Source organism: Mustela nigripes, chromosome 17, assembly GCF_022355385.1.
Source record: "Mustela nigripes isolate SB6536 chromosome 17, MUSNIG.SB6536, whole genome shotgun sequence".
Lineage (NCBI taxonomy): Eukaryota > Metazoa > Chordata > Mammalia > Carnivora > Mustelidae > Mustela > Mustela nigripes.
The window spans coordinates 8,393,842-8,419,051 of NC_081573.1; the positions used below are offsets into that span (position 1 = coordinate 8,393,842).

General features: G+C 57.9%; 1 protein-coding gene across 2 annotated transcripts in view; it reads right to left on the reverse strand.

Annotated features, from left to right (window-relative positions):
* Positions 1-1,413: 1,413 nt before the first annotated feature.
* Positions 1,414-25,210, reverse strand: part of PPP1R37 (protein phosphatase 1 regulatory subunit 37) — a 39,410-nt gene continuing 15,613 nt past the window's right edge. Inside the window, exons 2-13 of one of the 2 annotated variants that reach the window (XM_059383112.1) lie at positions 8,854-8,951; positions 7,433-7,478; positions 7,074-7,174; positions 6,101-6,220; positions 5,486-5,639; positions 5,236-5,391; positions 3,861-3,973; positions 3,165-3,306; positions 2,910-3,076; positions 2,036-2,774; positions 1,606-1,696; positions 1,414-1,511 (exon numbers count right to left, since the gene is read on the reverse strand). In XM_059383112.1, coding sequence (XP_059239095.1) covers positions 1,614-1,696; positions 2,036-2,774; positions 2,910-3,076; positions 3,165-3,306; positions 3,861-3,973; positions 5,236-5,391; positions 5,486-5,639; positions 6,101-6,220; positions 7,074-7,174; positions 7,433-7,478; positions 8,854-8,951 — 1,919 coding nt within the window. In that variant the 3' untranslated portion in view covers positions 1,414-1,511; positions 1,606-1,613. The remainder of the gene's footprint in view (positions 1,512-1,605; positions 1,697-2,035; positions 2,775-2,909; positions 3,077-3,164; positions 3,307-3,860; positions 3,974-5,235; positions 5,392-5,485; positions 5,640-6,100; positions 6,221-7,073; positions 7,175-7,432; positions 7,479-8,853; positions 8,952-25,210) is intronic. The other variant, XM_059383113.1, reaches the window with a different exon arrangement.

Genomic DNA, 25,210 nt, shown 5'->3' on the forward strand with positions numbered 1-25,210 from the left:
GGCGCTGACTAGCCAGCAGACGGCCATGGGCCAGGAGCATGGCTGTGGACCCCAGGCCCGGGGGAGGAGTGTGGAAATACCAACTCCCACGCAGCGGCACCGCAATCTTTACATCTAGCCCAGTCACAGAATGGACGCAGTGTCTTCACAAGCTCCAGGGCTGTCTGGGTGGCTGAAGGCAACGGGGAGACAATCCTTGGCTGAGGGGATGCCCCCTATTGTGACCCCGGACTGATCCAGGATCCAGCTGGACAACCTGGAGCACGGCGCAGTTGGTCCCACAACTTGGGAGGCTTAGCACAGAAATGTGTTCTCTCCGTTTCAAGGCTTCAAGTCTGAAAATGTGTCCGCAGGGCCATGTGCCCATGGAAACGTGGAGCATCTACGGCCTCTGGGGGCAAAAGCTGGGGCCTAGTCCCCCTAAGCCATGGTGGCTAATCTCCATCACACCCTGGGAGCCTAGGCCTGATGCTAGGAGATATCTGGGGGGTTGTTTCCCTCTGGAGAAACAGGACTAGGAACTGTTTGAGAGGGGAGATTCAGGGGCACAGACACAGCAAAAAAATTGGGGGGGGGGACCCCAGGGCAGGGAACGTGGTGGGAAATGTGGCTTTTGCCTTCCCGGCCTCCCTGCTTTCCCCCGGCATGAGCGCCACAGATGGTCCTGGGAGCTGGCTGGTCCCTGCCCTCCCAGCTCCTCGTGCTCCACAGGTCCCACAGGGGGTGCTCCCCCACCCCCCAACCTTGCAGATCGGCACAGAGAGCAGGCGAGTGTGGTGAACCCAGCTCTGGTTTATTAGAAAAGGTGTGAACAGAGTTGCACCAACAGGAGTAGCCCCTCCCCCATCCCCCCCCCCCGGTCCCCCCCCCACGCCGCCCACCCCCCCACGGGTTGTAGTGCCTCTCAGGGCGCAGCTTCAAGGGGCCTGGACAGCAGGGTCTCTAGAACCCTGGCTGCTCCCCACCCCAGCTCCCTGATAGATTTATTGCACTTAAGAAAAAGAAAGCTCTGATCCTCTGCTCCCAGCTCCCCCCCACCCCACCCCCAGCCCTGGCCCTCACCCTGCCTGGGGCTGCTCTACCAATTTCCACCACCTCTGCTCACCGCCCCTCCCTTGTCATGCCTCCTGCCTGGCCCTGCACCCAGGGACACTGGGGGGCCATCCCACCACCACCCAGGACTCCTGCCCTCCACGGGGCAAGCCTGACCAAACAGGCCATCTGGAAAAGGCATCCAGCCTTGTGGCTGATGTCCTTGGAGAGAGCGCTCCTCCCATCCCCCCAGCCCAGAGCCTTCGAGTGCTGGACACAGAGATAGTGCTTAAGTCAGGGCAGGGACAGCAATCCCTGCGGCTCCTGCGCTCTGTGTAGTGTTGCTGTGGGGGGCAGGGGTCCCCAAAAAGGCCCCCCACACCCCTGGTGGCCCAGGCCTCAGGAAGGCTGGGGGTGAAGGTGAGCAGATTCTCATGGCTCTGGCCTCAGCTCATCGAAGACTGACCGGAAAAAAGGAACTTGGGGAGAAGAGGGGGGAGGGCCTGTCAGAGCCAGGGGCTCTACTGCCAGCCCCCAGAACCCCTGCCCTCTGGCTCCAGTCCCCTGTCTCACCTAAAGTGTCACAGTGTCTCCTGCCCAGATTCCTGACTGGCTTCCAGAAGCAGCTCCTCGAGCTCCTTCTCATTCTTGGAGCAGCTCAGTTCTGTGATGGGAGAAGGGGCAACCAACCTCCAGTCAGGCAGGCGGGGATGGGGGGACCTCAGGACATCCCCACCAAAACTCTGCCCAAGTCTGACTCTCAGGGCAGCACAAGGCCTGGGTACCACTGAGACCGTCAGACTCCAGTCAGCACATCTTGCCTGTTCCGTCCCAGGGAGAACTCCCAGGGACCCAGGGGAAGCATGGTGGGGGCTGAAGATCAAGTTCTCCTCATTCCCACCCGTTCCCAGGGAACACTGAAGCCCACTGAGGGGCAGGTGCTTGCCTGGGGTCCCACAGCACCCAGGGCCCACTGTCACTCTGCCCTGGAGTCCCAACTCACCATGTTCCAGGCCACAGCTGCCTGCCTTGGCCTCAGGTCCCGGGGGTGGCTCTGGGGGCAGTGCAAGGGCAAACTCAGGCTTCAGGCCGTTGGGCAGCGGTGGCCCTGCCTGAGGCGGCTCCAGCTGTGACTGAGGCTCCAACACCCCTGGGTCCTGAGTGCCAACGGCCTCAGCCGGTGGCAGGGCAGGTGAGGTGGGCGGGGAGGATAAAGCAGGTGGGGAGGGAGGACAAGCAGGAGCAGCGGGGGGAAGAGGGACGGGGGGAACCGGGGGCTCTGCCCTCTCAGGAGGACTCTCCACCCGAGTCACCACAAACACTTTGTGGCCCCGGCCTGGGCTGGACACAGAAATACGCTGCTCGGTGGGGGAGGAGGGGCTGCCTGGGGGGCTCCTGTCCCCAGAGCCCAGGGAGTCCGAGGGGGGCACCAGGGCAGGGCAGGGGGCCTCAGCCCTCTCCCCATCCTCCTCCTCCCCGTCCTCCTCCTCGGAGTCCGAGTCTGAGTCTGAGTCCGGCCTGGCACCGGGGCCCGTGGCCCCGTTCTCCTGGGCTCTGGTGGCGGGCTCGTCCCCGGGCTCCTCGTCGGGCTGGGGCTCGGTGACGGTGATCTCAGGCATGGAGGCGGAGAGCTGTAGCCGCTGCTCCTTCTCCTCCTGCTCGCGCGCCAGCATGAAGTTCTGCTTGCAGCCGTTCTGGATCTCTGCGAGGAGCGCTTTCTGCGTCTCGATGAAGCTCTTCACCTGCAGGCGGAGTGGGCCTGGCTCGGGCTCTGGACAGCCCGTCCCTGTGCTGGAGCCTGTGTTCACCCCGGGCCGGCCTGCACCCCAGCTCTCCCTGACCCCAGAGGCTTCGGGGGAAGATCCCACTCAGCTCACCGCCTCCTTCTTGGGCTCACGGTCGAGGTCGAGGCGCAGCAGTGAGTGGTTCACCTTGAGGGCCAAGGACAGTGCCATGAGCCCGCCCGTCTTGATCTCGTTCTCCCGAAGGTCCAGTCTCAGGAGGCGGGGGCTCTCGGCGATGAACTCTGCCACGGCCACCGCGCCTGGGAGGGGGACCGCAGGGGCTGGCCACGGGCTAGCCGCCTACCAAGCCCACCTGCGCCGCTCCCCCCACCCGCCCCCACACCCTACCCTCGCACGTGAGCTTGGTGGAGGTCAGGCCAAGGCGCAGCACGCTGCGGTTGCTGATGAGGCCGTTCTTGAGGTTCCGCACGCCCTCGTTCCCGATGGGGTTGTGGCCCAGGTTCAGCGTCTCCAGGCTGTGTGTGTGCGGCTGGAGGGGGCGGCGCGTGAGAGTGAGGCAAGGCCCAGAAGGCCCATCAGGAAAGACACAAAGCCAAGCACTCCCTCTCGGGCAGTGCCACCCCGGACAGTCCTGCTTAAGGCCAGACGCTCATGGACTTGTCACCCCAGGGCCAGCTGCCCTGTCCACCACCCAGCCCAGGCCCGGCCAGCATCCCAAACGCTCAGGGCACACACCTCGCGTTGGTCATTCTTAACTTAGATGTGAGTCTTTGTAGCCTGTGAGCTTGCTTTAAATACCATGTATTTAGGTAAAAAGATGTAAAATGTACTGAAGGCTTCCAGAAAATTTAACTTTCTATGCAAAACATTTTCACCCTGGGTGCAACATGACACGAGGCCATGGTGCCAGACGTGGGAAAACCAGGATAAAGTGAGAAAGGCTATTTCCCTTAGGACAGAGAGGCTGGGGAAGCTGAGGGAGGGCACCCAGTGCCATAAGGAGGCCTGCGAAGGGTCCCTGCGGTGTAGGGTGAGCACGAGGGAGGCAGAGGATGGCGCTCTCCCCCTCCCCGTCTGACTCACCAGCGTCACGCCCAGGAAGGCCATGCCAGTGTGCGTCAGCTGGTTGTTCCACAGCACCAGGGTCTCTAGCCCCTTCTTCTGCTCCTTGAGGCCCTCGCAGATGTAGGCCAGACCTGAAGAGGGCCCGTGGGCAAGTCCCCGCTGTGGTCCGAGCGCTTTTCCAGGGGACAGTGGTGTGGGAACCACTGCCACCCGAGGAGCATGCAGAACCTATCCCCACCACTCTGGCCCCAGCCACCTCCTGCCTCGGTCCAACACCCACGGCTCCCTGGGGCCCAGGCCCAGAACATCCCTCCATCTGCTTCACATCTCTGCTCGACTGTCAGCCTGCACGACACTCCCCAGCCAGCTCAGCTGCCACTGCTGCTTCTGCTCTCTCCGGAGCGCATCTCACAGATGGCATATTCTATTAATTTGTCTTGCAACGTCTCTCCCAAGGGCAGAGATCTCTGTCTCTACAGGCCCAGCATGTGCTAGGTGCTCAGTAAACGTGGGGTCTGGGCCTGGCCATCCTGGGGGAAGGGACTGGCCTGGATGCCCTAGGCTGTCTCTGAGCCCTGTCCTCACACTGAGGCCTGGAGACCGGCTCAACAGGGAGCCAGGAGGAAATGGAGTTCCTACCACCAGCTATTTCCTTTCCCTTCCCGTTTACCCTTTAACCCACCGTGGCTTCCCCCACCCCAAATATCAATTATCTAGGCTCTTTCCCACCTCAGGGCCTTTGTACTTGCTATTCACCCTGCCTGGATTCTTTTCCCAGGCATTTTTTTGTTTATTTATTTGTTTTCTTCCAAGATTGATTTATTGGAAAGAGAAAGAAAGTGGGGTGGAGCAGGGGAGAGGGAGAGAATCTTAAGCAGGTTCCATGCTTAGCACGGAGCCTGCCTGACGTGGGGAACCTGAGCCAAAACCAAGAGTCAGCAGCTTCAACTATGCCACCCAGATGCCCCTTCCCAGGCTTTTAAAAGGCCTGGTTTCATTCTCGTCCTCCTCACTGTCACCCAGAGGTGCCCTCCCTGCACCATCTTAGACAGCCTCTGCCTGACCCTCCATCCCAACAATCTTGTTTCCTTCAGCACATTCTTTCCAGAGGGTATTATTTTCATGATCTCTTCAACACCTCACTTCCTCCTGCAGATTCTCACCGGCCTCCTCTAGGACGCCCTCCCTGGGCTCCCACAGCCCAGCCCTGCCTAGTCGGAGCTGTCACTGCCTGGGAATGGTCTATCCTCCCTCCTGGACCGTGAGCCCCATGAGGGCAGGGCCGCAATCATCCTGGCCACCACTGTGTCTCCAGCACTGTGGGGCCCCCGGCTGGGCACAGTGGGTGCTCGGCGGCTGGAGTGGGGTGGGCGTGGGCAGGCCTCTCTCGCACCTGAGTCCAGCACGTGGTTGTTCCGGAGATCCAGGATCTGCAGGGAGGAGTTGAACTTGAGCAGGTTGCCCAGCTGGGCCGAGTCCTGCAGGCCGTTGAGCTTGTTGTCGGCCAGGTAGAGCTCCCGCAGATTGACGTTCATCTTCAGTGCCGTGGCTGGGGGGGTGCGGGAGGAGCGTGGTGACTGGCCGAGCCCCAGCCCCCGTGGGCCGCATGTCACTGCGCCACCTCCCTGGGTCCCGGAGCTCACCAAGCAGCATGAGGGGCCGCCCCGACAGGCTGGCGTTCTCCAGATGCAGCACTGCCAAGCTGCTGCGGATACGCAGGGCGCGGGCCACAAAGGGCGCGGAGTGGTCCAGCAGGGGCGTGTTTCGGGCGTCCAAGTACTGCAGGCAGCTCGTCTGCTGGGGCAGGTCAGGGCTGGGACAGGTTGGCCCAGCCCTCCTGGGCCCCAGGGGACCACCCCTAAGCCCCATCCCACATCCCACCGAGCAGGAGGGCAACTGTGTCTGTGAGGGAACGGCCTGGCCTGGAGTCCTGCGCGTGAGCAGGCAGGGCTAGTTAACAGCTGGGCTCCCAGATTCCCCTGTGGCAGATGTCCTGGACATGGCGGTGGGAGGGGGGCAGCCACAGTCACCCCCCGAGGGATAGCTTACAGCAAGTAAAGGAAGAGGGAAAGATACCTGAAGGGAGAAAAGGAGTCAAGGCTGGCCTGAGACAGGACACACCTTAGCATGGGGACAAGAGCCTATACTGAGGGCTCAGGAAACCAAGCCCTAAGGGACACGTGTCGTGGGAAAGCACCTGGACCCCCTGCGACCGAGCCCCATCTACCGCGGGAAGGCCACAGACGAGAGGCGCCCACCTTGCGCATCATGTGGGCAGCGGCCTGCCAGCCCCGGGTGCCGATGTGCTTGTTGAAGGAGATGTTGAGGTGGGTGGCGGATTCATAGTATTCGATCATGTCGAAGAGGGCCGAAGCACCCTGGGGGCCGAGGCAATGGGGGTTTAATGACTTTTTAAGAAGATTTTATTTATTTATTTGAAAACCGGAGAGAGCGCACAGCAGGGGGAATGGCAGAGTGAGAAGACGCAGACCCCCCCCGGAACAGGAAGCCCAATGCGGGGCTCAATCCCAGGACCCTGGGATCATGACCTGAGCCAAAGGAGATGCTTAACTGATCGAGCCACCCAGGGGCCCCGACAACGGAGTTTAGACTCAGGTTGAGCAGACCCAGGGGGCCCAGCAACTAAGGGATGGGGAGGGACCTGATGCTGTCCCAGCACCTCTGGATTGTTTCCAGGAAACAACTTTGCCCTTCCTGCCCAGGCCATCTGCCTTCTCTTACTTGTCACCCCACCCTTGCCAGCAGGCAGCCCCATACGCCCCAGAACCAGGCCGGGCCCCTGGCGTTCCCGGGCCTCAGTTCTCCAGGACCCTAGCCCCTGGGTCTCCTGGTGGTCTCCGAGTCTGGGGAGGTGTGGACACCTGGGCCTAAACGGAGAGGCTGTTTTTGTAAGTTTTTCAAACTCTCCCTTACAGGTGCTGTGATCTCTAGCGGGGGATCCTGAAAAGCTTTCTGGTGGCCAAGCACCCCCTGCTCCCACCAAGGCCCAGGTCCCCAAGTCCTTCCCTGCCTCTGAGGTGGGTCTATGAGACCCCTTTTCTGGGCTCTGCCCCAGAACCCCAATATTGCCCTCATCCACTCTGGTCATACCAGCTATCTCCTCATCTTGTCCTTCAAGAGACCCTGCCCAGCCTGTGTCCTGCAGGGCCCCCTCCTGCTAAACCTCTAAGGGGCCTGGGACAGGTCATGGCAGTGGCAGGGTGTGCTCACATCCTCATCCAGGTTTGTCTGCTCCAGATCCACGACCCTGAACTGCAGCCTCTTGAAGACCTCTTCCAGGGCCTCGCAGGTCTTGTAGTCGAGCTTCTCACCTGGCACGAGATGGAGTGTATCTCTACGCATGCTCGTGTGCCTGGGGGGCTGGCTAGAAACGGGGGCTCCAGGTGGAGGGGAGAAGGGAGGGCTCGCTGCACCTGCCTCCCCTCAGGGAGGGCACCCACACCTTTCAGGACCCCCACTGCCCCTGGCTAAGCAGCTCTCACGGCAGCACCTGCTGGCCCACACCCACCTCGGGGAGGCTCTGGCCCTGCCCACTACCCAGGGCTCCTGGCCTCTGTCCAGACACGCACCTTTCAGGTCCAGACAGTCGATGCGGTGTCCGAGGTCTGTGAACTCCTGAGGAAACAGAGGGGTCCGTGCTGAAGGGAGGAAGGCACCCTCCAGAGCTAGGCTGGACACTGACCGTGGCGAAGGCGGGGGTCCGATCTGGCTCCACAGGCAGTGTTTGGGGGCAAGGGCGGCACGCAGGGCCTCACAGTGTGGGGCATTCTGTACCCACAGACCAAATGGAGCATTCTAGGCAGGAAGGAGCCACCAGCACGAAGGCCATGGAGCAGGAACGAAGGAGAGGAGGGCTGGCCGGCCTGCGGTGCCGGGTGGGCACCAGGCTCCACGCAGAGAGCACTCAGTAGAGGGGCGAAGGCAGATGCTGCCTGGCCCCCGCTGGCTCCAAGCCCAGCCCCACCCCCACGGGGCGCCAGGTTCTCTTCTCTGGGCTCCGCACACACTCACCTGTGTGGAATGTGCTGTGACAAAGACGCGAACACACATGGCCATGGGCCAGCCTTGCCTAAGTCCATCTGCTAGCTAGTGCTAGGCTGGTCTGATCTGGCTCGCGGGCCCCGGGATCCACCCTCCTGGCTACCACGCTTTCCCTGAAGCTGTCCACAACTCCTCCTGGGCATTCCCTCCCCCACCCCAAGAACCCTTCACCTTGGGGGCAGAGCCAGGTGGCAAGCATGACTGCTCAGAGCAGTGCCATCTGAGGAACCGACAACCCTAGAAACAAGCAACCTCGGAACATTCTGGAATGACCCATCCGGAGGGAAAGTACTAAGGTGGTGCTTTACTAACACGCCCAGGCCGGGCAGGCAGCAGTAAAGGCACCCGTGGGACACAGTGTCAGGGGACACGCCACGGGCACAGCAGCACCCATTCCGCAGACACAGAACCTGTCCTCGGGTCTGTGTGCTTCTGGACGGCAAGCTGCCCCATAACAGACGCACAGGCAGGGCTAGAGGGTGAAAACCTCAAGCTGTCAACAGCGGGACACCCGGGAAATGGGGCTTGAGTGAAAAAATGAGAAGTGGATTCTGCTTTGTATGCCAGTAGTATTTTAACTTTAAAAAAATTAGACAATGGATACAGAACATACAGAGATCATAAGGAATAGGTATGTCGATGGCTTTTCCCCAGGGAACCAAATTTCTCTGGGGAGTGACAGACACCTGAAATTCTCACTTCATTTCATTCCACAGTTTAAATACTCATGAAGAGCCTGATTGCTTCTAAGACTCAACAGAGGATTTTCAAGGATGTGTTTATGCGGGCCCTGGGCTAGGTGGCCAGTGGGTGCTCTGTGTACCCTTCCCTGCTAAGGGCCGGCCCCAGAGGCCTGGGGACTGCGGCATCGGAGGGGTGGGGGGTGGTTGAGGAACCGCCTCTCACCTCCCCCGCCCCGTTCTGAGTGCACCCTACCCCTGCCGGGTACCTGGAGCTGCCGGAGGAGCTTGGGGATCTGTCTGCAGTTCAGCTTCTGGCAGGCTTGCTTGTAGGCACTGATGACCTCGTCCACGGTCACATTCTGGGCTGCAGGCACAGAGGACCCAGGCCTGTGATGCTCCGCACCTGGGTCCCCTTTGCCCCCTGCTCCCCACGCCAAAAACAAAACACCCCTCCACAACAAAACACCCCTTCCGATGACCCACTGAGTTCTGTCCTCCCATGAGGGCCCCTCACTGCCACTGCTGCCCTGTGGAGGTAACCCCCGGGTCCCCAAACTAGTCAGCCCTTCCCAAACACCTCCCTACGGCTCCTCGAGCAGCTCTGCACATAGAGCACACAGCTAACATCAGACAGTTCTGCTTGTCAGTTGTCTCCCCCACTAGATAGGGAGGGCACGACTGAGTCTATCCTGGTCACCACCCTGTCCCAACACTGGCCAGCCAGGATGTTCAATCCACGGGGTTTTTTCTTTTTTGGATGAGAGAATGTTTCTTCTATACTTTAATGCTATGATGAAGCTGAGCCCAGAGAGGTGAAGGCCCTGGCCCAAGGTCACACAGCTGGTAAGTGGCAGAGTGGAGAACTGAACTCTGCTCTTAACTGTGATGGACGTGGCCTCAGACTCCCCACTCCTGAAATACCCTCAACAGCAAAAAACATCCCCGAGAGCTATTCAGCATGGGGCCTCCAGAATAGGGGACAATGCAGCAGTCAGAGGACACAGGGCACAGCCTGGGAGCCCAGGGTAGCTGGCGGTGCTCACAGAAGAAAGAGATGCAACCCAGACCCAACGGCCGTACGACACAGCCCCCAGGAGGCCCAGGCCCCGTCCCCAGGCTCCAGGCAAGGCTGGCTGGTCTGTCTGCTCGGATCTGCCTTCTGTGGATGTTCCGCAGAAACGGAGATAAACAGTATGTGGCCTTTTATGTCTAGCCTCTTTCACACAGCACAAGGATTTTGAGTTTTGGCCCCTTTACAAGGCTGCACAGTAAAAGTCTGATGTATATGTTTTGTTTATCTGTTCACTGGAGAAGACATTCGTACTGTTTCCACTGTATGTCTATGAAATACTGGATTCTGCCTCAGGGCAACCAGGAGAACGGGAAGGAAGGGGAGGGACGGAGTCCCAATCCGACAGAGAAAGCTCTTGGCGTCAGCAGAATGGAGGAGGCATGGGGAAGAAGGGCAGGCAAGGAATGGAGCAGGAAGAGGGCCTTCTGCCGGACCTCAGCCTCCCCTCACTCTGCTGCCATCCTGGCTTGGCCTTTGGGAGCCAGCGGGAGCTCCTCATGAAACTTCCAGGTAAGCATCTCCCAGGGGACTCTCCCTCCTGATCACATCAAGCACTACACCCTGTTTTCTAGGGGAGGGAGCCGAGTCCAGGGAAGGAGAGCTGCCTCCCTGAGGCTGGGCAGCTGGTACAGGGCAGAGTCTTACACTCAGCTCCAGAGCTTTCTCTCCACTGTGCCAGAAGAAAGAACTGAACAGAGACCCCAGCTTCCCCACTCGCCGCCTCCCTGAGTGGAGCTGCAGGTGACCAGCAGCCTCCTGGATGCCAGCTGCCCTCCTACAGTCCCAGTGAGGAAGTGTTGTGAGGTGCGCGCATGCGCGTGGGGGCCCCCAGCGAAGGCAGCCCCCAGGCTCGGGCAGGTGCCCTATGGAGTCCAGCCACACTGGGTCCGCTGGTCCCGCGGGTGCCACACATGCAAGGGAGGAGAAATGACTTCTCTGCTTCCACTAAGTGAACTGAAATGAAATGCAGCTCTTCCTTCTTATTAACATGGGTAACACAGAGAGAGAGAAAGAAGAGGAGAGGAGAGGAGAGGAGAGGAGCGGAGCGGAGAGGAGCGGAGAGGAGAAGCAGTGTTTAGCAGACCCTGAGACTTGTCAACAGGGATGGCAGGTGCTTCCACATCACGTGATGGTTTCTGCACGTGTGCCCGTGCGTCACCACCCTGGAGATGGCAGTCATCAGAGCCACTGCTCCAGTCTGCTCTTCCCCGTGCCAGTGAGGAAGAAGAGAAACACTGGGCTGCAATTAAAAACATTTTTTTAGTTGTTTCTGATATCCTTTCTAAGCCTACTTTATTTTTTGCCTTTAAAATTCATAACTTCAGGGGTGCCTGGGTGGCACGGCTGGTTAAGCATCCAGCTCAGGTCGTGATCTCAGGGTTGAGATCATCTGCCTCAGCACTCTGCACAGAGTCACACAGTCGGCTTGAGACTCTCCCTCCTTCTGCCTCTTTCTAAGAAATAAATCAATCTTTAAAAAAATAAATAAAAATAAATAAAATCTTAAAAAAAAAAAATCACTCCAAGGGGCACTTGATGGCCTCAGTTAGTACAGCAAGTGACTCTTGATCTCGGGGTGGTGAGTTCAAGCCCCATGTTGGGCACAAAGCTTAGTTTAAAAACAAAACAAAACAAAAACCCCCACACACAAAATCATCACTCTGAGAAAGGGTGAAGCTCACTTCAAGAAAGGCCCCTGGGCTAAGCCTGGGTTGGCCTGGTCACATAAGATGGGAAGGGAGGGCCTGGGCACATGGGGAGCCATCACTAGCAGTTCTCAGCATCCTAGAGCCTACAGGAAATAAGACTTCTAAGGAAGCTCTCAAGCTGCAATCAATCCTTTAGGTGTTCAGTTCTGATGTCCCTCCCTCCAGGAAGCTCTCCCTGACTGTCCAGGCTCCCGAAGTCGCCTGAGATCCAGCATCCCAGCCCTGCCTGCTGGGTCGGTCTTTGTTCTGAAGTCCAGGATCTCTAACCTGGCCAGCTCTACACCCACCACAGCTGCTGTCCGGTCACCCCTTCAGCCAGGCGTCCGTGGGGTTTGAAGGCAGCACAGCCTCACACAAGGTCACAGCCAGAGCTCACAGAGGTCTCATCAGCCCAGTCGTTTACAGAAAGCGAAACAGAACTGGGATCAGGAAGAGTGGACATATTCCCAGAAGCGGGAGAGCCACTAAGGCCCAGAGTGACTTAGCGCCCCCTGGTGACACGAGTAACAACTGCAGGTTTGTCACTATGTGGCGGACACTTTTGAGAGGGGACAGCACTGGGGAAAGACACCAAAGGCACAAGAGTGGGGGTGGGGGATGATCAGCCAGCCCACAGCAACCTGAGGGCACCCCCGACCCGCCTTGATGACCCCAACAGCACCACCAGCACACCCCAAGGCCCGGCGCAGCACCAGTGGGGACACGAGCGCGTCAGGTGGCTCGGCAGTGGCCTCACAGTAATATACTACCCGTAATATGGTATGTACACAGACTTCATACACGTATTAACACAAGGAACTACCATACTGCATGGGAATGAGATGAAACGTATTCAAGGAAAGCAAAACCGACCCTATATTTTTAAAAAACCGGTAAGGAAATGGCTGCACAGGTGGTCCCAAGAAATACCATGCAGCGTTCAGACAGCGCTCACGCTGTGCCGGGCCCCCTGCCGGGCTCTTCATGAGCCAGCAGAACCCCAGGACCAGCCCCTCCGCACATCTGTTCGTTCGTGATGCTGTGGCAAAATGGGGAGAACACAGTGAAGGTCTGAGGTCTGTGGAGTGAGAGAGACGAAGTTCCCCAGACCCAGCGTGGGGCCTCCCGCCTGGGGTCATCCACTCCGGGGCTTCCACAGGCCTCACCACCACCAGGGAGCAGCTCCCTTCTGGCCTAGCAGCTGCCAGTGCCATCCCCGCCGCCCCCCACCCAGAGGCTGTGGAGGAGTAAGGGTGCGGCTGCTGTCTGAAGTGACCGGGTCTGAATCCTCGCTGCCCCCTTCCCCATCCTCTTGGGTGGGGCACCCGGCGCTCCCTATCAGAGACCCAGGGGCCCGTAAAGTGGGTAAGAACACGGGCTCTGGAGCCAGAATGCCTGGGGACGGATCCTGACTCCAAATTTAATTACAAAGCAACTTCACCTCTGTGCCTCCATCGCCTCATCCCTAAAATGGGGCGAGGGTGACGGACTCCTCGGCTACCTGTGCTGAGTACCACTCCATCCCTGACCGGCACTCGGCATCCTCACGGGTGCACAGGCAAAAAGCACTACCAGCCCCCACGGCCGTGTTTCCTCCCCCACTGGAGGGCAGGGACCCAGAAGATATCTGTCCATTACGGAATGGCTGGCGAGGCCGGGTGGACACGCATGTGTGGGAGCAAGGAAAAACGTGTGCGTGCATGTGTGTGTCAGGTCAGGGCTCAAACGTGTTCACTCAACTCCCAAGTCCAATGCCCTGAAGGTCCCACTCAAGCAAGGGCTGGAGTTCAAGTGGCTGTCAGTGAGGAGTGCACTGTGGCGAGTAAGGGAGAGCACGGGCCTGCCTGGCAGAGCAGGTGGACCCAGAGGTTGGCCAGGCTGTGATCAACAATCACAACCACCGCCTCCCCTCTAAGAGGGACCCCTGCAGGGTCCCTCTCAGAGGGGATGGGAAGGTGCTTGCTGGGCGGCCGCATGGCACCAGATCTGACCGAGCAGGAGGCGCGAATGGACCGAGGATGCGGAGGGCGGGCCCTGCTTCCCGGTACTGGTGCTCACTCTGCGGGAGGCACGATGCTGAGGATTTTCCAGGCACAGGTTCTCTCAGCCAGCTCAGAGACCCAAAGCTGGCAGAGTCACGATTCCATTTTCTAAGAAGGGGAGGCCAGTTCGGCTCAGAGAGGGCAAGTCTGTGCGAGGTCCCGGAGCCAGGAGAGGCAGGACTGGAACACATGGCCAGACCCGCGCCGGTCTGACACTGGAGCATGGCTTCTCACACTACTCTGGCCTGAGAAGGAAGGGATCAGGGTTACAGGCAGGCGGCGGGGGCCCAGACTCTGGGTGGGGCAAGGTGTAAGCTCTGGGAAGGGACCCTGCCAGGGGCGGCAGTCAGTGGGTGGGACCTCCCGCAGTGGGGAAGCTCTGCAGCTTTCCAGTCTCCCAGGAAGTGACGGTGAAGCCCGAGGAGGCTGCATCCCGCTCCCAGCTGCACTGGCCCTCACAAAGGGAGGGAGAGAAATCCGATGACTGGCATCGGGTGACAGGCAGAGCGACATCTGTATCTGGTTGGGGCTCTTGTCTGCACACAGGTAATGCAAGGAGAGGCTGGGCACCAGGGGTGGCAATGACTCAGGCCATCCCTGCCAGCCGGAAGCTGGTGGGAGAGAGAAGACACAGTCATCCCAGTGGGAGTCAAAAACCAGGAAGCAACAGCGTAGGGGGACAGGGAAGGGGCGAGGGAGAAGGGACCCCGCTCTCCCCACTGGGGCATCATATGGGTAAGACAGCTACAGAGCAGTGGGCAGTACCTCCGAGGAGAGGCAGGGGTAACAGGGTGGGTGCAGGCCCCGGAGGATCCAGGGCACCAGGAGGTAGTACATGGAGGGGCAGGGGCGGGAAGTGAGGACTCTGCTCTCTGCCTGGGACAGGAGCCCGCAGCGCTGACGCAGGGCAGTGACAAGAGCTACTCAAGGCCTAGGGAGGATTCTATTCTGCAGGAATGGGGTCTCCTGGAGACCTGGGCAGGGAGCCCACCATGTCCAGTAACAAGAAGCCTGTTTGGGGGGGGGGGGACCAGAGGAGACAAGTGACTTTTAAGAGCGTGGGGCAGCCCAGAGTCAGGGGCCTGGGTTCTAATCCCTTCCTAATCCCCCCACTAGCTCACAGCATGTAGCTGTGATCTCCCAGGGCCAGCCCACGGCATGAGCAGGGCCCACCTTGGGAGCCTGCCCGCCTCGCTCTTCCTACCCCACGAGGGAGGGGCCTGATCACATCCACCCACTCAACAGACAGGAAACCAAGAATCTTGTGGCAGGTGGGTGGCCTGGCCCCAGAAGGATGGCAGCTCTCTGTGTGGGGCCCAGGAACCGGGCTTAGGGGCTCTCTCCCACATGACTCCCCAGGCTTTGGTGTTCTCACAACATGAGGTCTGTGGAACGCCACTCTGCCCTAAACCAGGCCACTCTGGGCTCACAGGTTTGGAGCATGAGGCTGGCTGGTGTTTAAGGCCCAGGGAGGCCTACCAAGCCACAGTTGCCCTGTGGACGTGGTCAGGCAGACTTTGTGTCAGACACACAACCTGTCCTTGCAGGGACAGCTGCCTGGGCCTTGACGCCGGTCAAAGTATGGAATGCCTGCTTCCATGGCCTCCCTCCCGGTGGCATCCAGGAACCCCAGTGGGACCATCCATATGACCTCCACTTCCCACCAGCCTCCACAAAGGTTCCGGCAGGGGACAGCAGTCTGTCCGCAGCCCTTGTCACAGTGACGTGCTGAGGCTGCCCTCACGGAACCAGCCGTAGCCAGCCAGTCACGGGGCCACCCTGGAGCTGTCAAGAAAGAAGAGCTCTCCTCTGCAGGGGTGGGGCCGAGGTCACCTCTCATTTCTGGAGCTGCTGGTGGCTGTCCTGGTGTCTACCAGGAGAAGAGGGCCTCCCCAGCCAACCGAGAGGAAAGGAGAGCTCAGATGTTTGAGACCCTGGACCCAGCCAGGCCTGAAGCCTGACTACTGAGGATTCCTCAGGTCCATATCCCACAAATCCTCTCCTTCTGGGCGCCTGGGTGGCTCAGTGGGTTAAGCCGCTGCCTTTGGCTCAGGTCATGATCTCAGGGTCCTGGGATCGAATCCCGCATCAGGCTCTCTGCTCAGCAGGGAGCCTGCTTCCTCCTCTCTCTCTCTCTCTCTCTCTGCCTGCCTCTCTGCCTACTTGTAATCTCTGTCAAATAAAATAAATAAAATCTTTAAAAAAAAAAAATCCTCTCCTTCTCCTTCAGCCCCGGAGTTCAGCTTCTACTCCGGGAGGAGCCCAGCCAAGATGCCATCTTGCTCCAAATTCAGCAAACACCTCCTGAGGCCCACCACACACCAAGCTCTGAGCTGCACTGGAAGACGGGGACGGCTCTGACCTGGCCTCCGCCCTCTGGGGGCTCTTGCTGCAGGGTAGAGGCAGGTATGCCCCAGGAGGGCAATGCAAAGGCCACAGACTAAGCTAAGATGAGACAGTCAGGAGGGAGCCAGCTCTCACAGGCCCCCTTTAAGCCTCGTCCATGGCCCTTTCTTTCCTCCTGGACACTGTGCCCCAGCCACACCCCCAACTCTTTCTCTCCCAGAAGACCCAGTGCTTCCACACACCTCATATCCTACCCCCTCTCTCAGGTCAACTCTCAGCACAGATGTTCCCTCCTCCAGGAAGCCCTCCTTGACCCGCGGGCTGGGTCAGGCCCCTTCTCTAGGCTTCCCCATCTCAGCGCTGCCTGTTCTGAGCTGCCACTGTCTGGAGACAGGCCTGTCTCCATCCATTGGACCGAAAGCCCTGGGAAGACAGTACAGGGATGTGGTCCAGGCTGTGTCCCCATCACTGCCCAGCACAGAGGCCAGGCACAGAGGAGGCACCAAGAAGGTGAGGGAGGGCAGTGACAGACACATGGAGGAGCTCACATCTGGCCCCTGCTGTGCGGGGCCTCCGAGTACACAGGGTGCTCTGAGCAGGAGGGGCCCACCTGTACCATGGGGAGAGACTACCATGGAGGCCTCCTGGACAACGGCCTCCTGAAACCAGGAAGCCTGGAGGGGGGTGGGGGGTGCCGGGGCCGAAGCCCTGCCAGCCACCGCTCATTTTGTGACAACATGCTCCTTGCCCAGAACAGCGGGAACTACCCTTCAGTTCAGCCGCTCCCCTGTTAGGCGCCCCTCCAGACACCGGACACGGAGCTCTTCATCCTGGGGATGACCCTGCAGCACAGAAAGCTTAGCGCGCTGCCTGCCACACAGAGCAGGGGCCCTCTCGGGACACGAAATGCTATCCTGACATCACAAAGCGGAGAGGAAGCGGGGAGGAACAGTCAAAGGCAGGCAGGAGTGTCGTCCCCCACCGTCGGACCCTGGTGCCCTGAGGTCCTCAGGCCCTCAGCTACAGGCTGGACCAATGGCTTTGGGGGCCTAGAAATGCAGCCTTCTCTAATATGAGGTCAGGGAGGCTGCCAGGAAGATTCATCTGTCCCTCTAGGGTTGCCAGGATCTGAAGAGCCAGTCCTGTTCCTTAGCAGACAGCCACCCTCTGGGGCCCCCTGTGGTGCCTGCTGAGATCCGAGGGGCTGCAGTGGCAGCATGAGATGCACAGGTGTGAAGCCAGCCTGGGGTGCTCTCATCCTGGGAGAGCTCTCTCCCCTCTAACTCCTACCCCAATAAGTAGCCAGCAATCCCCCTGGCCCTATCCCAGAGGCTTCCTGCATGGTCAGGGAGACAGAGCCAACAGCAATCACAGAGGAGGCTCACAGGCCCTAACAGAGGGTAGGGAGGAAACACTGAGGCAGGGAGATGGGCAGACAGGGATCTGCTGGAAGGGAATACCCAGGAAAGTCTCAGAAAGGGTTTGAAGAGTGAGACAGCAGGGAGAAAGGCATCCTGGGCAGAGGGAATTTCAAGACTGCACAATTGGGCAGTGAGCCACATGATCAGGAGGGCCTAGGGTATGTGAGAGGAGGTGGGGGGCACTGATGGTGCTTGGTCACCAAGCACGGAATAGAGGTGTCACCCTAGAGCTGTGGGTGGCAAAGTCTACACACAGAAGAAGGAGAGCAGAACTGGCCCAGGAGTCAAGGTCCCTACTCAATCTTTGTCAGTGACAGAGCCATCTGTTCATAAGGCCTCAGGGTCTTTGCACCTGCTTCCCCTGTGCCTAGAGTGCTCTTCCGCCTTCTGTCTCCATGGCTCTGTCCCTCCCTCCCTGCCTGCCTGAGGGTCTCTGCTCCAACATCACCTCCTCAGAGGCCTTCCCTGACCACCCTAGATAAATAGTCCCCTTTGCCACTGACCATCCCTGTATCCTGCTGTTTCCTGTGTGGCACTTCTCATGACCTAACAAAGCTTTATACTCTATTTGTTTGCTTATGAGACAATGAGAAGGATTTTACTGCTCCTGCTCACTGAAGTTTCCCCGGAGGGGACGCACGGGGCACACTGTGGGTACACAATAAGCATTTGGTGCTGGAACAAATGAATAGAGGTAGGCCACAGGGTGGGTTTCTAGAGTCAAAAGAACAGGAGTCTGAGTCCCCAGTTCCACTCAGGCCACCTGGGTGGACTCAGGGAAGGTTCCTTCTCTCTTGGGGACCGCACGGACGTTGTGAGGACAGAGCGGTGATGAGCTCATGGATGGGCACATGCTTAGCCCCGAGCTGACCAGGGCAAATGCCCTCCAAGCACTTTCATCAGGCACCTTGTTCCTTCCTGCACTCCTGAAATGCCACACATACCCCTCCCACAGCCTGGGTTGCCCCAAAGGTGGGGCAGGGGGGCCGCAGGGGGCAGAGCAACGCAAAGGCTCCTGAAGCCCGACACAGAGAAAAGGCGACACCCGAGCAACCCCAACCTCTGCCGTGTGGCTTCTGTCCCTTCGGAGCCAGGCGTCTCACACTGCCCAGGGGCACACAGAGCTGCCCGCTCCTACCCCCAACCCCCTCCCCATGCCCCTCTGGGCACACGGGCAGTCTGGGGAACTTCTTTGGGGCTCCGAGGAGCCAGCATCTTGCCCCTACTCCCAGACTGATTTACAAGCCTGACTGGTTCGTGCCTCCCAATAGCCCCGGGAAGCTTTCCAGAAGAGGTCTGGAGGTGGGAAGTGACTCGCCCAAGGATGCTTTTCCAGCTGAAAGCAGAGGGAGGCTCTGGCCTTGATCTGTGGGTCCCCATGCTTGCCTTCCTGACCGCTGGGCTGGCTGGCTGTGGGCTCCGACCTACATCTCCATGCCAGCTGCCAGCACTGCCTCATGCAGGCTGTTCCCCAGAGCAGAGCACTGAGTTTCAAAACTCTCCAACACTCCGTGATCACAGAATAAGGGAAGATACAAATGAAACAAAAGTAAGCCAACACCATTTTTTACCTACCGGACAGACCAACATCCTCACGCTGGACAGCGTGTACTGGTGACACTGGGAAGCAGGCGTGCCCTCAGGCGGCTGCAGAATATGCAGACTGGTACCAGCCCTTCTGCAGGCGATCTGCCAATACCAGTCAGAATTCCAAAATCCAAATACATGTACCCTGTGACCCCACTGTTCCACCCCTCAAGACGCAGTCTCCAGAGACCCTTGCAAAGGTGCAAAGTCATACACCTCTCAGGGGCAGTTGGTGCCTGCAGAACGGGACCGACAGCACTAGCCATCAACAGGGGAGCAGCGCACAAAGGCCCAGGCCACTCGGTCACCGGAACGCTGTATGGCCAGAGAGAATGAGGACACTTGCTCTGAGCCAACAGGGAACAATGGCCAAGATACACTCAATGAAAAAAAGCTAAATGCAGAACAGTGTGCTTGTGAATGCTACCTTTTATGAAAAGAGAAAATAAGACTGTGCGCACTGTTAGAAAGAAAACTAACACGGCGGCGCCAGGCTGGCTCAGTCGGTGCAGCGTGAGACTCTTGATCTCAGGGCTGAGTTAAAGCCCCATGTTGGGTGCAGTGATTCCTTTAAAACAAACAAACAAACAAACAAGCAAGCAAATAGCCTAACACAAAAACGGAGCAGCAAGTGAAGCGGCTTAGGAACCTGGGAATGAAGGCGCCCTGTCCCTTCACTGGGCCCCTTGGCCGCCCGCAAAGCCACAGTAGAAAGTGAAGTGCGCCCTTGCCCTCGTCAGTTACAACCCCTGATGGCCTGGGCTCTGAAGCCACTGTCCCTGGGGGATGACCCCCTATCCTGCCAGCCGGGGAGCTCCTTCCAGGACATGGCATAGGTCTGCATACTGGAAGGGACTCCGGGGTCAGCCGCTGGGTACCAAGAGGCCTGAACACACAGTGGGCCGGGGACACAGACAGTGGGAAGGGGAGCAGCTGCTTTCACTAGTGGGTAGAGGGCCGGGGCGGGCCGGGGGGGGGGGGACTTCTGGCAGCTATTCGGAAAACCTTGGCCTGTGACTCCCCAGGGAAGACGAAGGCATAGTAGTCATGAGCAAGTCTTCCTAGTGAACAATTATTCAAGATTCCTCCGTCCCCATCAGCCTTTCACGGGACCAGGGGAGCGAGCAGGTCATGCTGCAGCTGCCAGAAGGGCACCTTCTCCAGCAGAGCGCGCCCTTCCCACTGATTCATGCTCCCTAGTCCAGGGACCTCGCCAGAATGCATGCTGAATGCGATGGCTCACTCTGAGGGCAGAGCAAAGTCTCCCCTTCTCCCCAGGGACCCACAGGACAAAGGGGAGGGCACCACAACTGCACTGGACAGGAGACAGCCTCAGCTTGTGGGTGATTTGTGCTCTTCCCTAGCCCCTCCTGGGAGGCAAGTGGCTCTTCTCCAGGATGCCTGTGCCTGCGGCAGGCCAGCTGCAGGGGCAGGCCAGCTGCAGGGGGCAGGCTGGGCGAGGCTGGCACAGCAGCCAGGAAGGGGCAGGGCCCTGGGAGAAGCTGCCCACTCCAGTGAAGGGCACAGACGGCAGGTGTCGAGGGCCTGCCCCACTCTCCCCACCCCCATCCCAACCTTCCAAGCCACTTGGCCCAACTGAATGAAGATCCTGTTACAGAAACACATGAGATCAGAGGACGCCTGCAGCCTTCTGAGTCTCTTGGGGCAGAGGAAGGAAGCAGATCACAGGACTCACCTCAGGCCCCTTACAGAGCCTCACACACAGTAGGAACTTGATAAAGCCTTGGATGAAGGGGCAGGTCAAGGCCCCAGTCGGGCACAGGGCACACTGAACCACCACATCCCAGCTGTATGACAGGCAACTTCTTTTTTTTTTTTTTTTTTTTAAAGATTTTATTTATTTATCAGAGAGAGAGAAGGGGAGAGAGCGAGCACAGGCAGACAGAATGGCAGGCAGAGGCAGAGGGAGAAGCAGGCTCCCCGCTGAGCAAGGAGCCCGATGTGGGACTCGATCCCAGGACGCTGGGATCATGACCTGAGCCGAAGGCAGCTGCTTAACCAACTGAGCCACCCAGGCGTCCCTGACAGGCAACTTCTAATTCTAAATCATTACTACTGACTACAGCCGACACTTATATAGCATTTTACACATCTTACTCCATTTACTGCTCTCAAGAACCCTCTGAGATGGACTACCCCTATTTTTCAAATGGGAAACTGAGGCAGGGGCCATGGTCACAGAGACAAGAAAGGGAGGGGGTAGGATTCAAGTCCAACAGTCTGGCTCCACAGCCCTTGCTTTTAATACTTTGCCACCTTACTGATCACAAGCACGGTTCAGGGTGCAGATACCCCTCCCCTACCCTTTCCAGAAGAGGAAACTGAGGCTGGGTGGGGGATGGGGAGAAACACTTGCCAAACACACAGCTAAGACAGAGAGGACCAGGCAGGAGGGCCTGTTTTCACAGCTCAGTTCCTCAGGCGTGGGGTAGGGGTGATGCAGGCCCATGGGACAGGGGTGACATTCAGTGTCCTTAAACAGGCCAGGTACCTCCCCCCATCGGCCTTACTCTCTTCTTCTCTATCCCAGCCCTTGGCTCATTTCCTTCTACACGCTTCTGTCAGTCTGTAAGGGCCCCACTGGCTGCTTGGCTGACTTGTCTCTCTCATCTCCCCTCTGGACAGTGAGCCTGTGAGGCACGGCTGGGTCTGTCTTGTCCGCTGCTGTGTCCCCAGCACAGAGCTCAGTACTGGCTGGTGACTGTTGGGACCACCAGAACACACATCCAATCTCATGGTGAGCAGAGGCTAACGACATCCACAAAACAAGTGCCCATGACCGCCGCACTAACCCGCATTCTGCTGGGACATATGTGGGGGTCCTCTGTAGCCTCTGAGAGCCCCCCACTGGAAGGGGCTCCCCAAGGGGATGTGTGCATCTGAGGACACTGGTGATCTGCCACCTTCTCACTACACGGAACAGTACAGCCTGGTGGCTGAGGGCATGGCCTAGGCACCCTTCTCTTGGACCTTCCCCTGCCCCCGCAAGGACACATGGGCCCTCTCAGGCCCCACTGGACAGGAAGGACGTGGATTTTTGCTAAGACCACATGAACCGCCCGGGGCAGGCACCTGGACCGCTCGGCCCCGTCCCGGCCGCCTGGAAGGCCAGGCTTCTTTGGCCGGTAGCCAGATAAAAAGAGAAACAAATCAAAGTGCATGTGGCCCAGGCAGCGGATACCAGTCCTGGTTCTTGCTGGCTTTCAGAACCTCTGGGGCCTGGCAGAGGGCCCCATGTCCTCCCAATGGACACCCTCATTTACCTCACACAGCTCCAAGTGAATTCTAGCCCTGACAACTTAAACAGCCCCCAGCTGTCCCAGGAGAGGGCACTAATCTCTTGATGGTTGAGTCTCCTCATCTGGAAAATGGAGCCAATGAGACCGAGACACACACCCAACGAGACCAAGACACACATACTAGAAGAGGCTTCTAGAAGCAACCACCGAGATCACAAGTGTAAAACGTCTGGCTACGGGGTTAGTCGCTACTCAGTAAACAGGGGCTGCTGTTATCACTGGGCCAGGGCCTGACACCTCAGCAACAGCTCAGAGCAGGGGCCCCATGAGCAAAGGGCAAACAAAGCCAGCAGCTCCAGCCAGAGGCTCACAGCGCGCCTGCCTCCGCACTCGCGTCCTTCACCTGTCCCCTGCCACCCAGCTCAGAAACATGGGTGACACATGCTCCCGCCGGCCCGTAGGCAAGTATTTACCCAGGGCTAGGCTCCCGGGGGCGCTAAAGTGAAGACTTGGAGACAAGCAAGCACCAACAGAGTGGCCAGAAAGCAGGCACAGGGACAGAGGAGGTGTTGGACCCGCCCGGGCTCACTCCCTCCCACTCACGTGTGCCTGTGGTGCTGGGGATCACACAGCTCTGTTCCTCAGTCTACCTGTCTGCAAAAGGGAGCCGCTGCTTCCGATCTCACGGCTCTTCATGAAGAGGCAGGTGTGCCTGGAGAACAGCACAGGGCCGGAGAAGCCAGGCCCCCAGGGCGGGCCCCCAGGTGAGCTAGACTTACCCTCTGTGTCTCAGGGTCCTCCCTCATCTGTGAAATGGGACCACAGTCCTACCTCCCTCATGGGATATGGGAAGAGAGAATGAGCCACAGCACAGAGAGCGCTCAACACCCCGCAGGTCATCCCCCCAACCCCAGGGCACTTTGCAGACACCACAAATGCCACAAACACCAAGTATAACCAGCTGTCCCACTTCTGCGTCTGGGCCCTCCAAATTCCGGCTCACAACCCAGGTGTCAGGGACCAGAAAGTTCACAGCTGCATCAGTTTGTAATACGGAAAAGCAGAATCAGCACAATGGACAATCTGAGGGATGGTCAGATGGTGGAAGAGTCTAGAGCACCTACATGGATGAAACTGGGAAACCTAATCTTTTTTTTTCTTTTCTTTTTTTTTTTTAAAGATTTTATTTATTTGACAGACAGAGATCACAAGTAGGCAGAGAGAGAGAGGTGGAAGCAGGCTCCCTGCTGAGCAGAGAGGCCGATGCGGGGCTCGATCCCAGGACCCCGGGATCATGACCTGAGCCGAAGGCAGAGGCTTTAACCCACTGAGCCACCCAGGCGCCCCTGGGAAACCTAATCTTGAGAGGAAAAGCAAGACCCAGGAGTCCACTCACTACGCAATACCATTTTTATAGAACTCGAAAACAAGCAAAATTAAACACTGTACTTTTCAGTGCATCACATACAGACACACACACACACACACACAAACACAGGGTAAAACTTAATAAAGGGAAGCCCAGCTGGCTCGTCAGAGGAGCACGTGACTCTTGATCTTCGGGTTGTGAGTTTGAGCCCCACAATGGGTGTGGAGCTTACTTAAAAATAAAATAAAAATCCTTAAAACAAAACAAAACAAAAACAAAACAACAACAAAAAACCAAACCCCACAAGACATGCCGGTCCTAACCTTCAGCCATTCCGGAGAGTCATCTTGGAGCTCCGTGCCCCCCAGCCCACCCAGGAGAGGAGAGTCAACGGCAATGTTCTCATCCCTAAACTGGAAGGTAGCCTAAGAGGTCCTTGTTACATTACCCTTTCACACTTATGTGTATATTACACACATAGTTCATATGCCTGGAAAAGAATTTATTAACAATAATTTAAGAAGCAGAGGGAGGGAGAAGAACGCAGCAGCAGAGGGAATAGCGCTCGCAAAAATTCTGTGGAGACAAGAGCTGATGGTGCCTCCGGGGAACTGAAGGTCACTGCGAGGGTCAAATGAAGCAAACGGGCAAGGAATCCAGCACAGGGCTGGGGGCCCGTTGTGCATGAGAAAGGTCGCAAGTCACCCAGTGGCTCACAGCTTCTCGTCACTGCCACCCACTGAAATCCCAGGTAGGCTTTGGGCCAAGCTCGGTGAAGAGGGCCTCTGAGAAAGTGGGTGCCCATGAGGGGACGACCAGCGCTGCCAGAACCAAGCGGGCTATTTCAGGCTGCCCGCCTCAGGCTTCCGGTCAGGGGCACCAGATGGCCAGCTAGATGCGGAGGCCCTGGGGGAGTCTGAGTTTAGAATTAAAATCAAGTTACTGTGAGCTGTTTACTGGTCCAGCAAAGGCTCCAGGGATGGAAACTGGGTGCCTGGAACTTCTCGTTGCCCAACCTGAGTTTCTCTATCTAGAGAAGGTAAGCAACACCACTTACCTTCATGAGGTTTGTCTGGTAACTAAAGAATATATTTATTCCTCAATTTTCTACCAAATGACGTAGGCTGGGCAGATGAAGGAGAACAAAACATTTGGATCCCTGCCCCCAGGGAGTAACCGCTAGGAAGATAGACAAATACACATACAATTAAAAACAGCAACTTGGGCACCTGGGTGGCTCAGTGGGTTAAGCCGCTGCCTTCGGCTCAGGTCATGATCTCAGAGTCCTGGGATCGAGTCCCGCATCGGGCTCTCTGCTCAGCAGGGAGCCTGCTTCCCTCTCTCTCTCTCTCTCTCTCTCTCTGCCTGCCTCTCTGTCTACTTGTGATCTCTCTCTGTCAAATAAATAAAATCTTTAAAATAAATAAATAAATAAATAGAAAACAGCAACTTAGGGGCGTCTGGGTGGCTCAGTAGGTTAAGCCTCTGCCTTCAGGTCATGATCTCAGGACCCTGGGATCGAGCCCCGCATCGGGCTCTCTGCTCAGTGGGGAGCCTGCTTCCCTCTTCTCTGTCTGCCCCTCTGCCTACTTGTGATCTCTCTCTCTGTTAAATAAATAAATAAAATCTTAAAAAACAAAAAACAAAAAAAACCCAGCAACTTATTAGAAAAAAACACTCTTGTAGGAAAAATAGGGGCACGCACACTTAGACCAAAGGAAGAGCTAGGACAAACCTGTAAGAGAAAAGAACGTATCAGCTGAAATCTAAAAGATGAGCAAGAGAGGGAGATTCATTCCTTCAAATACTTCTCTAGTGCCTATTCTGGGCCAGGCCCT